General features: G+C 42.7%; 2 protein-coding genes across 4 annotated transcripts in view; one reads left to right on the top strand and one right to left on the bottom strand.

Moving 5' to 3' along the window:
* The first annotated feature begins 6,344 nt into the window (after positions 1–6,344).
* PSMB4 (proteasome 20S subunit beta 4) lies at positions 6,345–8,644 on the top strand. The gene is made up of 7 exons (XM_066262138.1): positions 6,345–6,520; positions 6,731–6,937; positions 7,125–7,271; positions 7,440–7,521; positions 7,912–8,028; positions 8,243–8,331; positions 8,528–8,644. Exons 1-7 carry the CDS (start codon positions 6,381–6,383, stop codon positions 8,538–8,540), a joined length of 795 nt encoding a protein of 264 aa, XP_066118235.1. The 5' UTR covers positions 6,345–6,380; the 3' UTR covers positions 8,541–8,644.
* A 782-nt stretch (positions 8,645–9,426) lies between these two features.
* POGZ (pogo transposable element derived with ZNF domain) overlaps positions 9,427–16,600 on the bottom strand; it is a 70,576-nt gene continuing 63,402 nt past the window's right edge. For all 3 annotated transcript variants that reach the window (XM_066262136.1, XM_066262134.1, XM_066262135.1), the window contains exons 13-19: positions 14,925–15,059; positions 14,658–14,830; positions 14,373–14,513; positions 13,836–13,892; positions 13,530–13,642; positions 13,235–13,259; positions 9,427–13,108 (exon numbers count right to left, since the gene is read on the bottom strand). In XM_066262136.1, the coding sequence (XP_066118233.1) occupies positions 11,437–13,108; positions 13,235–13,259; positions 13,530–13,642; positions 13,836–13,892; positions 14,373–14,513; positions 14,658–14,830; positions 14,925–15,059 (2,316 nt within the window). In that variant the 3' untranslated portion in view covers positions 9,427–11,436. The remainder of the gene's footprint in view (positions 13,109–13,234; positions 13,260–13,529; positions 13,643–13,835; positions 13,893–14,372; positions 14,514–14,657; positions 14,831–14,924; positions 15,060–16,600) is intronic.

Here is a 16,600-nt window from a genome sequence, read left to right as displayed (position 1 = left end):
TTTGGAGCAGTAGCTTGAAATGCTAGCTTGATCTTCAGTATTTCTGGACTAAGAAGATAAATACCTGCCTAGTTGTCAATCAGAAGATTGTGAGGAACATGCCTGAAGAATATGGGTGAACCAGCCTGAAATAGTAAAACAGTAACCCAACCCTGACACAGCCTAAAACTTGATTAGACTGAGGTGATCAACCATTTACCATATATGACTAATTAGGAAAAATGGAGAACCCTCTCTGGTGGAAAAGAATATGAGGTGGAACCTATAGAGTTATTCATAATTGCTAGCAAACAATAAAAAAATTATTACATTTGCAAACAATGAAATATGGCCAAAACTAAAAGAAAAAGAGATAATAGAAGATGATCCACAGACAATATAGATCTCAGAGCTATCATACAAGATGTAAAAAGAACTGATTAACATGTTAAGAAAAATGATGAAAATTATGGACATATAGATGAAAATTTGGAGACTGTAAATAGAATTAGAATTTATAGCAAAGTCAAATAGACATTTAGAATTGAAAAAAATATGAAATAAAGAACCCAATGTAAGAGTTTAACAGAGTTTGGGCATGGCAAAACATAGGATTAGTGAATTGGAAGACAGGTCAATGGAAAACACCCAACCTGAAGCATAAAAATAAAAAAGAATGGTAAACAAAGAGAAAGTAAGACTTGTGGGAAACATGCACAAACACCTACCACACATATAATTGGAGTCTTAGAAGGAGAAAAGAAAGACTACTGGGCAAAAACATTACCTGAAGAGATAATAGCTGAGTATTCCCTTAAATTGATGAGAGATATACACTCATAGATTAAAAAAACTCAGAGCCCTGGCCGGTTGGCTCAGTGGTAGAGCATCGGCCTGGCGTGCAGGAGTCCTGGGTTCGATTCCCGGTCAGGGCACACAGGAGAGGTGCCCATCTGCTTCTCCACCCCTCCCCCTCTCCCTCCTCTCTGTCTCTCTCTTCCCCTCTCGCAGCCAAGGCTCCACTGGAGCAAAGTTGGCCCTGGGTGCTGAGGATGGCTCCATGGCCTCTGCCTCAGGTGCTAGAATGGCTCTGGTTGCAACAGAGCAACGCCCCAGATGGGCAGAGCATCACCCCCTGGTGGGCGTGCTGGGTGGATCCCGGTCAGGCGCATGCGGGACTGCCTCCCCATTTCCAACTTCAGAAAAAAAAAAAGAAAAATACAAAAAACAACAACAACAACAAAAACTCAGCAAACCCAAGCAGGATGGATACAAATAAAATCATACCCAGACACATTGTAGTAATACTGCTGAACATCTTAAAAGAAGTCAGAGGAAAATAAAAAGCCACATTATTTTCAAAGACAGTATGACAAACAGGTGACTTCCTAACAAAACAATGGAAGATAAAAGACAATCAAATAATATCTTTAAAGTTCCAAAAGAAAATAACTGTTAACCTAGATTTACATAACAAAGGAAAAATGTCACAAAAATAAAAATTTTTTTAAAGTCACTTTCACCAAAACAATCTTGAAAAACAATGAAGTTGGAGGTCTTTTGCTTCCTGATTTAAAAACCTACTATGACTATACAGTAATCAAAACAATGTGGTACTGTCATAAAGACAGACATATAGACTAATTGAATAAAAGAAAATCTAGAAATAAATGCTCACACATATGATCAATGATTTTGACAAGGGTGTCAAGACCATTCAATAAGGAATAGATAGTCATTTCAACAAATGGTGTTGGAAAAACTAAATATTCCCTTTGCAAAAGAAGTTGGATTCTTTTTTATACCATATATAAAAGTTAACTCAAAATGGATGAGATAAACATAAGAGCTAAAACTGTAAATAATACTTTTGAAAAAAAAGTGGAAATCTTCATGACATTGCATTTGGCACTAATTTCTTAAATATGACATCAAAAATATGAGAACAAAAGAAAAAATAGATATAAAGAGGGCTATATTAAAATTCAAATCTTCACCTGACTTGTGGTGGGGCAGTGGATAAAGCGTCAATCTGGAACACTGACCTCCTTGGTTCAAAACCCTGGGCTTGCCTGGTCAGGGCACAAATAGGAGTTAATGCTTTCTGCTCCTCCCTCCTCTCTCTCTCTCTCTCTCCAAAACTGAATAAAAACAAAACAAAGTCTCTTTGTAAAAAAGAAAAAAAAATAAAATCTTCTGCATTTCAAAGGACACTGTTGAAAGTTCCTGACTTAGTGGGACTTTTAGTATATAGCAAGGCAGACAGTCTTTAGACAAATGTGATGCATGCTCGCACAGGGATATTGTAGAACTGAATTACACAGGATATAAAATAGCAAAAATCTTCAGGGGAGACCCTCAAAGTAGTGCAACAATAGACAGCTGGACATGATTTCTCTCTCTCTCTCTTTTTAAAATATGTGGTTTTTTAATTTTTTATGTATTGATTTTTAGAGAAGAAAGGTAGAAAGAAGCATTAAGTCATAGTTGCTTCACTTTAGTTTTTAATTGATTGCTTCTTGTACATGCCCCGACCAGGCAAGCCCAGGGTTTTGAACCAGAGAGCTCAGGATTTCAGGTCAACACTCTATCCACTGTCCACTGTGCCACCACAGGCCTGGCTCTCTCATCTTTTTGTTACATTCTCTGGGACCAGGCTTGAGCAGTTTGGGAAATGATCCTTATGTAACTCTTTTGTAGTTGAAGTCTCAAATTCCATTCCTCCTTTAAAAAAATGGAGCCATGAAAATGTTTGTGCGCCTGACCAAGCGATGGCACAGTGGATAGAGCATTGGATTGGGACATAGAGGACTCAGTTTCAAAACCCCAAGGTCACCAGCTTGAGCACAGGCTCATCTGGCTTGAGCACAGACTCAACAGCTTGAGTGCGGTGTTGCTGGCTTAAGCGTGGAATCATAAACATAACCCCACAGTCGCTGGATTGAGCCCAAAGGTCACTGGCTTGAAGCCCAAGGTCGCCGGCTTGAGCCCAAGGTCACTGACTTGAGCAAGGGGTCACTCACTCTGCTGTAGCCCTTGGTCAAGGTACATATGAGAAAGCAATCAGTGAACATCTAAGGTGTCGCAACGAAGAATTGATGCTTCTCATCTCTCTCCCTTCCTGTCTGTATGTCCCTATCTGTCCCTCTCTCTGACTCTCTCTCTGTTTCTGTCAAAAAATAAAAATAAAATAAAATGTTTGTAGTTATAAAAATTTAAAAAGAAAACATAAAAATAAAATGTTTGTGGGTTGGTAGTAATAATGGTTTAGTCTAAGTTTATTTCTTTTCTGAGAATTTCAGGACATCCTTTTTTAACTAAAGATTGCGCATTATAAAACCAGTCCAGGAATTACTGATTTAAAAGCTTGAACTTTGGCCCTGACCAGATAGCTCAGTTGGTTAGACATCCCAATATGCAAGGTTGCAGGTTCAATCCCTGGTCAGGGCACATACAGGAACAGATCAATGTTTCTGTCTCTCTCCCTTCTCTCTCTAAAATCAATAAATAAATTTTAAAAAAAATTTAAAGCCTGAACTTTGGTGGGAACTAAATGCTAATTAAAATTAAAGTAACAGACAACCAGAGAAAACTGGATGCACTTAAAAAAGATTTCTAGTATGCCCTGGCCGGTTGGCTCAGTGGTAGAGCGTCAGCCTGGCGTGCAGAAGTCCTGGGTTCGATTCCCGGCCAGGGCACACAGGAGAAGCGCCCATTTGCTTCTCCACCCCTCCCCCTCTCCTTCCTCTCTGTCTCTCTCTTCCCCTCCTGCAGCCGAGGCTCCATTGGAGCAAAGATGGCCCGGGCGCTGGGGATGGCTCCTTGGCCTCTGCCCCAGGCGCTAGAGGGGCTCTGGTCGCAGAGCATCTGGATAGAGATGTGGTACATATATACTATGTGTTACATATATACTGTGGTACATATATACTGTGGCACATATGTACTGTGGTACATATATACTCAGCCATAAGAAATGATGACATAGTATCATTTATGGCAACATGGATAGACCTTGATAACAGTATACTGAGTGAAATAAGTAAATCAGAAAAAACTAAGAACTGTATGATTCCATATATAGGTGGAACACAAAATCGAGATTCATGGACATATATAAGAGTGTAGTGGTTACCAGGGGGAGGGAAAGGGAGGAGCGGGAGGTGGGTAGGGGAAGGGCATAAAGAGAATCAAATATAAGGTGTTGGAGGATAATTTAACTTTGGGTGATGGGTATACAACATAATCAAATGTCTTAATGATCTGGAGATGTTTTCTCTAAATCTATGTACTCTAGTTGACCAGTGTTACCCTGTAAAAATTAATTGTTTAAATAAATATATATATATATTATTAAAAAAAAGATTTTCTAGATAATAGCAGATCTGTTTTAAAAAAGAAAATTCCTAAGTTTCCCTGTTTCAGTTAACTTACGTCTTTTTGTGTTCACCTTAGAACAGAACACATGCTGGTCACCTTTTGAGTATTACATTGTCAAATGTTAGTGGCTTACTTTCTGTATCATCTTCTCATTCCAGATCCTTTCACTTTTCTGCTTTCAGACCCTATGGAATCCGACTACCTGCCAGATCTCTGGAACCAAAACTGGCGATAGCAGAGCCTTCTTAAAATGGAGTGAGACCAGAAACCAGCAAGCTACCTCAGGCCACTTCTAAACAAGAACAGAGCCAGTTTGTTGCCAGCTGATATATTTAAGTTTATATGTTGAGGGCTCTTGTGGCGACAAGCAAGGTATTTTATGGGTTCTGGAGGAATTCCAGTAAGCCAATTGTCATCACATCTGAGTACATGTTTTTTGTCCAAGTAAACCACTGAATGACCCAAAAGTCACTTGGATTATAGGTCTTGGGGTGTGGGCAGCTATTAATTAGAGGGGGAAAAAAGAAATGAATAACCGCTTTTCAAGACTAAAAGTTGATATGAAAAGCTGGCTGCCTCTAATACGTATACCAAAATCTTGACCCTTCCCTTTCCAGGGTTTCATAATATAATAAAATAGTTTGTTTTTTCAATAAGGTTAAAATTTCATACTTTGCTTTGGTTCAAATCAACTTTGGAAATCTAAGAAACAAAATCGGCTTAGTTTCATGCTGAGTAAAAAATTGAAATTCAAGCTGTGTAGGGAGTACTGCCAAGTAGTGGTTTTCGGTTCATCAGTTTGATTCTAGACACTGCTTCCAGCCCCTATCACAGAATCCTGCTGAAAAGCAAACCCCTGTAATTTAGTTTTATTCTCAGTCAATGGAGTTTTTCTGCTTAAGCGGTGGGCAAGAGTTTTGTGGGGTTTTTTTTTTAAGACTTTATTTGTTCATTTTAGGGGGGGGGGGGAAGGGAGGAGCAGGAAACATCAACTCCCAGATGTACCTTGACAAGCAAGCCCAGGATTTCAAATCCAGGACCTCAGCGTTCCAGGCTGAACTTTATCCACGGTGACACCACAGGTCAGGCTGCAAGAAGACTTTCTAATAAGAAAACTTTAAGAGATTTGGCCAACATCCTACTGAGTGAGCAATTCACTGGTATCACACACCCCAGGGTATACACAACTGTATGATCCTTTTTTAAATTCTAGGTTTGAAGATTCAGATCTACTATTACCAGCTGTGTGATCGGGTAAATCACAACTCAAGCCTCGGTTTCTTATCTATAATACAGGTCGACAATGCTTGCCTGTCAGGCTGCTTTGAGAAACGGTGTAAGAAAGAGATCCTGATTTCACTGTTAGTTTCATGTGGGGCTTTTGATAAGGACCCAAGATGGGCAGGAGAAATTCTGCATCTTCGCTCAGCGCCCCCCACCTACCTCTCACCAGTCCCTTCCTTCTGTTGGCGTCACAACACTTGGAAGACCATATTTCCCCATGTATAAGACGCTCCCATATATGACGCACCTTAATTTTGGGGGCCCCAAATTTGAAAATATTGTATTACATGAAGTTATTGAACTCAAGTTTTATTCATCATAAAATTCATACAACTCATCACTGTCAAAACTCTCATCCATTAATTTGTCCTCATCTGTGTCTGATGATGAATCATTGTCTTCACATATTGCCTCCTCCTCAGTTCCATCTACGGCATTTGAAATGCACACTTCTACAACCACTGTATGAGACACACCCAGTTTTAGACCCCAAATTTTTTGGGGGGTGCATCTGATACATAGGGATATACGGCAGTTCCCATTCTACTGCGACGCAAGGCGGTGCTGCGCAACTCCAACTGTCAGGGGGTTCTCTAGCAAGAACGATCTTAGCGTTGGTAATGACCTCATCAACATGGCTGCTGGAAAGGACCGGCAGGAAGAGGTAAGGCCCCCGCCGAAGGATCACTTCCGCTTCCGTTGGCGCAAGCGCTTGCATTTCTTCTGCTACCGTGACTAAGATGGAAGCGATTTGGGAGTCGCGGTCTGCGCTCTGGGCTGGGGGTCCGGCACCAGGGCAATTTTATCGCATTCCGCCCACTCCTGGTTCCCTTGTGGACCCGGCATCCGCGCTCTACGGGGGTCCGATTACGCGCACCCAGTAAGCTGTGGGCGCCTCAGCCTGCGCAGGGGGTGGGCCTGTGGGGCCTGGCGCGGCCCACTGTTCTGAGAGAGCTGGAGAAGGCGAGCGGCAGCTCGGGACAAGAGTCTGGGGGAATGAAAGAAAGGAACCATGGAAAACCCGAGGCGGGCTCACCGCTGGAAGAGGACTCGGACTCCTCCAAAGCTCCTTCTCTCTCTCTCTCTCCAGGAACCCCATGGTGACCGGGACCTCGGTCCTGGGCGTGAAGTTTGACGGCGGAGTGGTGATTGCAGCAGACATGCTGGGTTCCTACGGTTCTTTGGCCCGTTTCCGCAACATCTCTCGCATTATGAGAGTCAACGACAGCACCATGCTGGGTGCTTCCGGAGACTACGCTGATTTCCAGTACTTGAAGCAAGTGCTTGGCCAGATGGTGTAAGTCATCTAGAATAGGGCGTTGTTCCCAAGTGGGGAGGAAAGGGGCATCTGCTGTTTTTTATCCCCTAAAGTTATAAGGTGGAGGCACTTGTGGCTGCAGCAGGGGACAGGGAGAATTGTTGGGGGTGGAAGATGTGGGATAGAGATCCCGACATTCATATTCTTACAATCATTTCTTTTTAAGGATTGATGAGGAGTTATTGGGAGATGGGCACAACTACAGTCCTAGAGCTATTCATTCATGGCTGACCAGGGCCATGTACAGCCGCCGCTCCAAGATGAACCCCCTGTGGAACACCATGGTCATCGGAGGCTATTCTAATGGAGAGAGGTTGATTTGAATACAAGTAACATTTTCTTGACAGCCTAATCTGTAGTGACTGTATAGTGTGTTTATCTTTCCTCCCGGAATAAATCCCTGTTCTTAGATCCCATTGCCCCATCCTTCAGCTAAGATACAGAAACCTAAGATGAAATGAATTCTTTCATCTATTGTTAGCTTCCTCGGTTATGTGGACATGCTCGGTGTAGCTTATGAAGCCCCTTCGCTGGCCACTGGTTATGGTGCATACTTAGCTCAGGTAAGTAGGTAATTGAGAGGTGGGAGCGAGGGCAAGACAGAAGGCAATGGGGGTTACTGGTTGTGTGCTTGTTTTTCCTTTATAATTCTGACATGAATAGGTTAGGATCCCTATTGCTGGGCAAATGGTTGGCTGTGTAGTCCAGAGGCTCTGACTGTGGCACTTATATTCCAATGACAAGGCATGTCCAGAAGTCAGTAGTCATGTGCGGAGAAAAGACATTCTAGACTTATCTGGGTCTTAGCACAAATATGCAGAACTTATTCTGGTGAGATGGTAGGTGAAATGTTACTTTTTCACTCATTTGTGCATATTACGCCATGGATTTCAGACAAATAGCCTGGTATTCAGCCTTTGATATCTCCCCCGTTTTTTCTCTGATGTCCCTAGCCTCTGCTTCGAGAAGTTCTGGAGAAGCAGCCAGTGCTAAGCCAGACTGAGGCCCGAGAACTAGTGGAACGCTGCATGCGAGTGCTGTACTACCGAGATGCCCGTTCTTATAACCGAGTGAGGAGGGGAGTGACTAATAAAGGTGGTGAAGGGATCTAATTGGCAGGTTCTGGATATTTGCAAATGCTTGGGGTCTGCTTTGAAGAACAGTTTACCCCATTTCTGACTACTATTCATATTAGAGGAAGACCCTCTACTTGACCTCTGACCAGACCCCCAGAGACTTTTTCCATGTGGGGGTGAGGATTTTCATTGAGAACTTTCTTTTCAGTTTCAAGTCGCCACTGTAACTGAAAAAGGTGTTGAAATAGAGGGACCCTTGTCTGCAGAAACCAACTGGGAGATTGCCCATATGATCAGGTGATTGAAATTAAAATTACAGTAGAAAAAATAGGTAGAATTGGAGGCCCCTTGGTTTGCCCTAAGTTGGGTGTTTTTTTTAAATCTCAACCCAAAAAATCTCTGGGTGGAATGTTTTGGTTGGATAGCACTGCTTTTAGGATTTGATTCCTCTCCCTATGGCTTTACAATTTTTTTCTGCTCTCTTCATTTTTAGTGGCTTTGAATGAAATACACATTATCCAGAACTGAAGTTGTGCCCTTCTTCCAACTTTGAACTTGGCTGGTTCAAAGGTAGACTTTTTTTTTGTAAAATAAATCTTTTGAAATACTTGCTGAGTAGTTGTGTTCTTTCTGACCAGATCACACCAAGAGCAAAATCACCAAGTACTGCTATGTGCCATCTCGCTCCCTGATGAGACCGACCGTTTGGCTCTTGGTTCTCAGAGTTCTCTGCATGACAATACAGAAGATCCACTATTCTCTTCATTTGTTAAGGCAGCTTTATGTAGAAACCAGGCTTTATTAAATTTGTGGGATAACCTAAGTGGCTTTTGTGTTTAGTATTTTTCTTCCACATTTCCACCCGTATACTATTCTAAAATATAGTTTCTGGTTAGTGCTGCCTGCAAATGTAGTTTTAATTAAAACCCCATTCCAAAATAAAATGGAGCATCTAATAGAGCAGCCTCTCAATCCTTCCATTCAACCTCCATATGGGAAATACTGTCAACATTTAACCTAAAAGTTGTTATTCAAACCTGCTAATTTCTAGCGCTTAGCAGAAAACCTCTTGCAAGTTTTGTGTCTTTAATAAAGTGTCCCAAGTTTAGCTAGCTGTGAGTCAAATGAGGTAGAGTATTAGCCAAGTTCCATCCCTGGGATGGTGTAATTGTAATGCCTATCTTCTCTAGACCTCTGAGAAAGTAGTATAGAAGCAAACTCAAAAACAAATTCAGTGACGTCAGGAAAAATCAAAACATTCCTCTGTACCACTCACGATGAAAACAAACTGGTACATTAAAGAAAACCATGAGCTTTCTATTTGAATATTCTACACATTCAGTCTCAACACAGAAAGTAGTCAATAAATACTTGTTTATTGATTAAACTGATTAAAAAAAAAAACAAAACAAAAACCCTTCTACTACTAAGCCATGCAGGCAGAATCCAACAAAGATAATTTCCTGGCCAAAACCCAGCTGACCCACTGTTGGTAGTACGGTCTTAAAAAATTACCCATCAAGAAAGTCATTTCAATGTGCACAGGCCAGGAACCCAACCCTGTTAAGGCTGGGCTATAGCAGAGACTACCAAAGAAAAGGATTAGGTCACTGTAGATAAGAAAAGACCATATAGTTCTTGATCTTTTTGAAAAGCAAAGAGTTAATTTGAAAGTCTATGTTGTGAAAATGGCATCAGGCAAAAAGCTGGGGAAGAGAAGCCCAGATGGATGCTCAGTTCAGTTTTCAGATGCCACAGGTTCACAAAGCTGGCCACGCTGTTTATGGGAGGATCCCTCCAGTTCACTATATTATAGTGTCCTGGGGGTTAAAACAACAAAAACGGAAGTGAGGAGAAAGGTGGTAACAAACGTTACACTTGAACCACCAGGCCCATCACATCTTGAGCATCTGCCAGTCTGTGAAAGCCTATTAAAACAGGGTCACCTAGAAAAAAAAGTTTATAAACCCATTTCCCCTCATTTTATTAAATGTTCCATTATGTACATTTTAAAGATGAACCATTTATAAGCCTTTGCAGGTTGCCTCCTTGGCTCATAGGAAGGAAACGTTGCTGCAAGACTCAGGATGGACAGAAGGATGTAGCTGTGGGAAAGGTGGACCTGTATTTTTGCTCCTTTTCTGTTACAGTACATTTCCATTTATAACCATGAGTACATACAATTTTTAAAAAATCCCTCATGCAAATTGTAGAGAAATGTTTTCTTTCCTTGATGCTGGCAGTGAAAAATAAAGATTCATGTCTTTTTCTTTGTGCACACCCCCATGTATTTCTTCTTCAAGTCAGATTCTTTCAGCATTAAGAGCAAAAGGAGAAAGCCACAAGGTAAGCAGGATTTCAACAAGTGGTCTTTTCTTTTTTAAAGTTCAACACTTCTTGCACAATTAGCTCCTGGCTGTAGGACATGTGGTCTCTTGAACAGGCATGCTGTCCACTTAGCAAGATGACGTTCAACAAAGCCAGGACTGCCCATGGGGGTCTGTAGGATGAAGACCCCCCACACTGGGAGTGGCTTCCACCCTAACACTCTGGGATCACCTCAGTACCTCTTGCTTGCTAATGACATGTATGATCCTTCGTCCAGAGTGATGGTGTGAGAATGGGGAAAGGGGCCAAGGATCGCAAATGCAAAGAATATTGGTTTTGTCATGTTTTTGTTGGAGGGAGGGTGGTGAGGAAAAATCTATTCATCTTTCTGGTTGACTGAAGGTGGTTTCATGCATTTTTAAAGCCATATTTTATATATTGAGTTGCTGTAGAAACCAACTTCTCTGGAGAGGGAAGGTAAGAAAGGAGAAGAGAGTTCAGGGGGATTTTTTTTTCCATTTTCATTTTTATATAAAAGTGTTAAGACCATAATGAAAAAAGTTTTTTATCCATATATATAATAAACCAGTTTGTGAGCTACATATTTTTCTTTCCCATCTTCAGAAATGTTCTCACATTGACAACAGATGGATAGCATCATGCCCAAAGACATTGGCCACACAGTAAAACAAACCCAGATGTACTATGATACAATTGAGGTAAAAGGGAAAACAAAAAAACTTAATATTTGTCCACGAAGGGGTTTTTTTTCTTGATTTTTGTCAGAAAAATACCAAACAGTGATTTAAATTTTCTTAGAAAGTCACAAAAAGCTGTTTTTAGCATAAGTGAATGACCAATGGGCCGGCTCCTCGGCTCAGACATGATCACTATTGGTTCTCCTAATAATCCACAAATCCACAGGGAAATATAAATCAATATCGGGGACAGTGGTGGCATAAAATTAAAAATATAAACCAAATACCCCACCTGGTATGCACCCTTTTCCCTAAACCCCTTTACCCTCCCTCACACTTTCCCACCCAACTCCACACCCCCTCATGACCCCAACACTCAAATCTCCATCAGATCTAGGTCAGCTTCTTCAAAGCCATAGAAGGACTCGGTCTCGCTTTCACCCTCAAAGAGCTGGTGAAGGCTTTCAGGCTCAGTTGTCTCTTCGGCAGATGACCTGGGTCGGGGAGTGGAAGCTGAGTGCTCCTCAGACTGTTCCCCACTCAGCTTCAGCTGCTCCTCTAGAGAGGCAATTAGCTCCTCCTGCATGTCAGCATTTCTTGTAGGTGAGTTAATGTTGCCATCAGGGCCAGGCAGAACACTAGCCACAAGGAAAGACCGCTGAACCAGCTCTGGACAGTCCCCAATGACAGCCAACACCTCAGCCAGCCAGACTACCACCAGTTGCAGCAAGACATCAGAATCACATGCAGTATCTGCCATTGCCCGAGCTTGCTCCTTCCACTTTTTGTGCAGGAAGTTCTTGACCGTTCGTTTGATGCACACATCTAATGGCTGGATTTTGGAGCTACAGCCTGCTGGAACCACTGCAGGCAAAGTGCTAGAGGCACTAAGCATAGCCAGCACCTCTTCTGACAAGTGAGTGCGATGACAGTCCATCACAAGCATGCCTTTGCTGCGCTGGCAAGCGGTGTGCTTCTGCCACACTCGGGTTGACCACAGCTCCATGATCTCATCATCACTGTAGCCACTTTCCTTTGCCTCTAGCAATATAGAGTCTGGCACATTAGCAGGCTGATCCATTTGTCCTCGGTAGAAAACCAGAGTGGGCAGCACAGTGCCATCTGCCAGAATGGCCAACACCACATCACACCAAGGTTCCCCTGTGCCCACTGTCTGCAGGGCATTCTCCTTTCGGTCATCACTGCTCAACACCTCTGTATCCAGAAACAAGGACATCTCATCAATGGCCACAATCATAGACAAAGGTAAGTCCTGGTTGTGAATCTGCCGTTGCACAAACTCAATGAAGAGTCCTGCATTCTCTGCCACATCCTTGGGTAGGGTGTGGGCCACTGCGCGCCGGGCGTGGGGAGTCAGGTGGTGCCGCAGCATGAAACGCACAGCCCACTCATAAGAGATCTTAAAACCCCCCTCCAAAGACCGTCCTATTTTTGTGGCTTTCTGGAACAAGGTCTCCTCATTTACAGGTAGCTGTTGCTCTCGCTGGGTCAGCACCCACTCAGCCAGTTTCTCTTCTGCCTCGAAGCTCAGATACTTGCCCTCCAGATTCTCTCCCTGGGAGGCCTGGAAGCGCCGAAGCCAACGGCGGATGCGCCGCTGGGGGTTTCGGAAGTGTTCAGCTGCCTGTTCTGTGTTACAGCACAGGGCAAACAGTACCACTCGAAGCTTCTTCACAGACAGCTGTTCCTTCTTGCCAATCCCACTGCTACTCCCACCCCCTGAGGCTGGCTCAGGTTCCTGTGTGGCCGGGCTCCCTTCATCCTGGTCATCAACATTCAGACATTCAGCCCCCTCTGTAGCCAAGGGTGGTAGAGCTAATGGCTGGGGTAGGGTAGGGGTTGGTGGTGGGGTTGCAGTGGAAGCCAGTGACGGGAGTGCCTGGGCCATGGGCACTGGTAGCTCCTCAGGCTCAGCTGGGGTGGGCCCTGTAGATTTCACAGTGGCAACTTTATTAGAGGGGAAAGAAGGAGGTGGGTACATATTCTTCAAGTTTCGGTCAAGCATTCGGTCACGAGTCTGGCCATGCCTAAAGGGTTAACAAAGACAGGAAGAAAAACCTCAGTTTAACCAGAAAAACAAAATAACAGCAGTAACAATAAAGAACAAACACACTGCAAAATAGAAATTGAACCATGAACTGAGTTTCTGTTACCTTGAGTGAGATATCCATGTGAGTGCTACAGAAAATGAGACAATAAAAAGAAAGTTAGCTCACTGAAGAAACAAGCCTTCTAAAGACGAGATTTCAATCAAAAACACAAACCTCCTACCTACTCAAGTCTTTTATGATATAAACTTCAGGTTTAGAACGCTTCCACTTTTGTGGAGTATGTCAAAACAGTGAATGGGTTAGGCCTGATAGGGATGCTTCTGACTCATGTAACAGTACCTGTTATCCTTATTATTATTGTTTTCTTGGCCTGCTAACCCCAATCTCTCCTACTTACCTCGGGGCAGAATGCTGCTGGATCTGTGAGAAGGGTTGAATACTAAATGTTTGGCCATGGCATCTCCCACAGAGGTAACAAAGGTACAAGAAGTGCAGGCCAGCTTGATCCCACTAAGAAAGAGAGCCGAGAGTACAGGAGTCAAATATGGCAATGACCTAAACAGAGTTTGGTTCTGAGGCTTAATAAAGGAGTGTCCTTTCTTATCTCTCAAATTAATTCCCATACTCACGTCTACCCTAAACAGTTAAAAGGATCTAATGTAAAAACATAAAAAATTCAGAGACTTAATACATTTTTCCTTACCTCACAGAATTTTTAAACAAAGCCAAATACTTGGGGCTCTTCCGTGGAACATGATTGCTGAGAAAGAAAAAGTGGTGTGAGTTACAGGGTTCTGCTGGCTAAACTTAGTATCACAAGCCAATGACACTAACCCAATAAAAGAGTTGTCTTTCCAACCATATTAACCTCAACACAACCCAGGACAGTCTTCCTGTACCTTTGTTAACATGCATATGAATCCCCACGGGGGAAGGGGACCTAGGAAAATGCACATTGTGACTGAGAAGGCCTGGGACAGGGCCCAGAGGCTGCGTTTCTAACAAGCTTCCATGTATGGTGTTGGTCCTTGAACCGCACTTTAAGGAGAAGTTTCCATAAAATCAGAGCACAGCCCATCAAAGCCAAATGAACACGGGCTGGACTCTTACTCTGTTCAGAGAGCTGGACGAACAGCTGTAAGAGTTGAAGGAGAAACACACTATAAACAGGGGAGGGGTTAAAAAGAGTTCTGGAGAATCTGAACTCCCAGAGAGAAACTCGGGTTTAAATGGGACTTACTTGATCATGTGGTTGGCATAAGCTCGAGAACAGCAGGTGCTATAGCGACACAGAGAGCAGTGAACGTAAGTAGGAAAATGATTAGGGAAATCTGGGATCTCAAAGCTGCACTCCAGACAGGTCTGCCGGCCCATGACACTCCTGTCAGGGAACAAGGAAGATTTTCATTACTGTCTCTGGGCTCCCAAATTGTAGGAAAGCAGATACTGCTAAAAGGCTACCAGATTACACTGGTATGAGGAATAGTTATGCCCACCCAGCCCCCAGCTTCTAGAAGCCACTGACATTTTCCTAACAGCTCTCTTCTGGATGTTGCGCTGAACAGGAGGATAAAGGAAGACTGGCAGAGGGTCTGCTGATGAGGTCAGTGGCCCTGCCTCCTGCAAGGTGCTGGGAGGTGCTTCACTGGAGGAGATAGGAACAGTTCGTGGCTGCCCTCGGGAAGCCCGGATTGTCACCTGTGTGTCAAGGAAAGGAATGATTATACATCAGGTACTAAAAATCTCTATTCCTCTTCCGGACCTGTAAAGGAAATGTTGACAAACCCTTTACCTTGGTGCCTGGTTTCAAACCTTCCAGCTGCTTAGGTTTACGGAAGGTTTTATGGTGCTGAAGCTTGTGTTCAATTTTGTCCTTGGCAAAGAGAAACTGTAGCCGGCATTTGTTGCAGTGATAAACATTCCTCTTCTAAAGGGAAGGAAGAAAAAAGAGAATCTTTTAAAAGTTCCCACTGAATTTTCTTCCCTGAGGAGAAGGTATATCAATGCCAACCATCCTCGTCTTAACATTTTTTTTGCTGGTAATTTCAGAGTGAGAAAGCACACAACAGCAAAACTTACAGTGAGAATCATCACTTCCCATTCTTCCAAAGAAAGGTAGACTCAAAGCCAGATGACTAGGCCCTCGCACATCGCTCTCAACCTGCTTTAACAATTTGGATGAGTGGCTCAGGCTTTACCTGTCTGTACTTTGTCTTTACAATGCAGACAGCACTCCTAATTCTGGACATTGTTCTTTCTTACTTTAAAAAAAAAACGCAATAAAACATACACTGTAAATAAAAATCATAATTTTCATTCTGTGCACCTTCACACTGTAAGTTTGTCTTCAACTCTGATCCTCAGTCCCTTTCCACAAAAACAACTGACCAGCTTCCTGGGTTTCCTTCATGGACAGTCTATGCATATAACCATGTTATAAACACATGCCTCTCCAATACCACCTCCCTTTTCTTCCTTTCTTCGACAACAGAAATGATAGTACTTTTCTACACCTTTGCTCTTTCTCCTGTTAACACATTAATCTATACAGAAATGCCTCCCTGTGAGACAGTCCATTTTGAGGATTCTGACTACTGTGCATTGAAGTCCTTCAACAACAGAATCCATATCTATGATTTTCTTTTCTAGGACAGGAGGCTGTATTCCCTCAGCTGAGTTACAAGTGACAATCTCCATGCTACTGTTTAGAAATACAATTGTGGTAGATTGTCACAGTCACCACTGTGCAAATGGTGTGAGTCTGAGAGGGTGGGTGCTTACAAGTGACAGCATGAGCATGTTTGTACCCATGTATGAACATTAAGCACACACTTACCTGTCTATTCTCCACTCTGCTTCCTCTATGTACATTCAATCTCCCCTAGTGCCTCCTTTCTTTTTTTTTTTTTTTTTTTTTTTGTGGTTCTAAGACAGAGGTCCCCAAACTTTTTTCTTTTTTTTTAAATAAATTTTTATTAATGGTAATGGGATGACATTAATAAATCAGGGTACATATATTCAAAGAAAACATGTCTAGGTTATTTTGTCATCAAATTATGTTGCAAACCCCTCGCCCAAAGTCAGATTGTCCTCCGTCACCCTCTATCTAGCTCTGTGCCCCTCCCCCTCCCCCTAACTCTCTCCCTCCCTCTCTCCCATGTCCTCCCTCCCCCCCCACCCTTGGTAACCACCACACTCTTGTCCATGTCTCTTAGTCTCATTTTTATGTTCCACCAATGTATGGAATCATGTAGTTCTTGTTTTTTTCTGATTTACTTATTTCACTCCTTATAATGTTATCAAGATCCCACCATTTTGCTGTAAATGATCTGATGTCATCATTTCTTATGGCTGAGTAGTATTCCATAGTGTATATGTGCCACATCTTCTTTATCCAGTCTTCTATTGAAGGGCTTTTTGGTTGTTTCCATGTCTTGGCCACTGTGAACAGTGCTGCAATGAACATGG

Source organism: Saccopteryx bilineata, chromosome 2 (genome assembly GCF_036850765.1).
Source record: "Saccopteryx bilineata isolate mSacBil1 chromosome 2, mSacBil1_pri_phased_curated, whole genome shotgun sequence".
NCBI classification, from domain to species: domain Eukaryota; kingdom Metazoa; phylum Chordata; class Mammalia; order Chiroptera; family Emballonuridae; genus Saccopteryx; species Saccopteryx bilineata.
This window is presented reverse-complemented; position numbering and strand designations above follow the sequence as displayed.

Excerpts from the sequence above, each read along its gene's own strand:
- PSMB4 (XM_066262138.1), top strand. The coding sequence starts at position 6,381 with ATGGAAGCGATTTGGGAGTCGCGGTCTGCGCTCTGGGCTGGGGGTCCG. Across the intron at positions 6,521-6,730 it reads GGTCCGATTACGCGCACCCA|GAACCCCATGGTGACCGGGA; the intron begins GTAAGCTGTGGG and ends CTCTCTCTCCAG. Across the intron at positions 6,938-7,124 it reads CAAGTGCTTGGCCAGATGGT|GATTGATGAGGAGTTATTGG; the intron begins GTAAGTCATCTA and ends TTTCTTTTTAAG.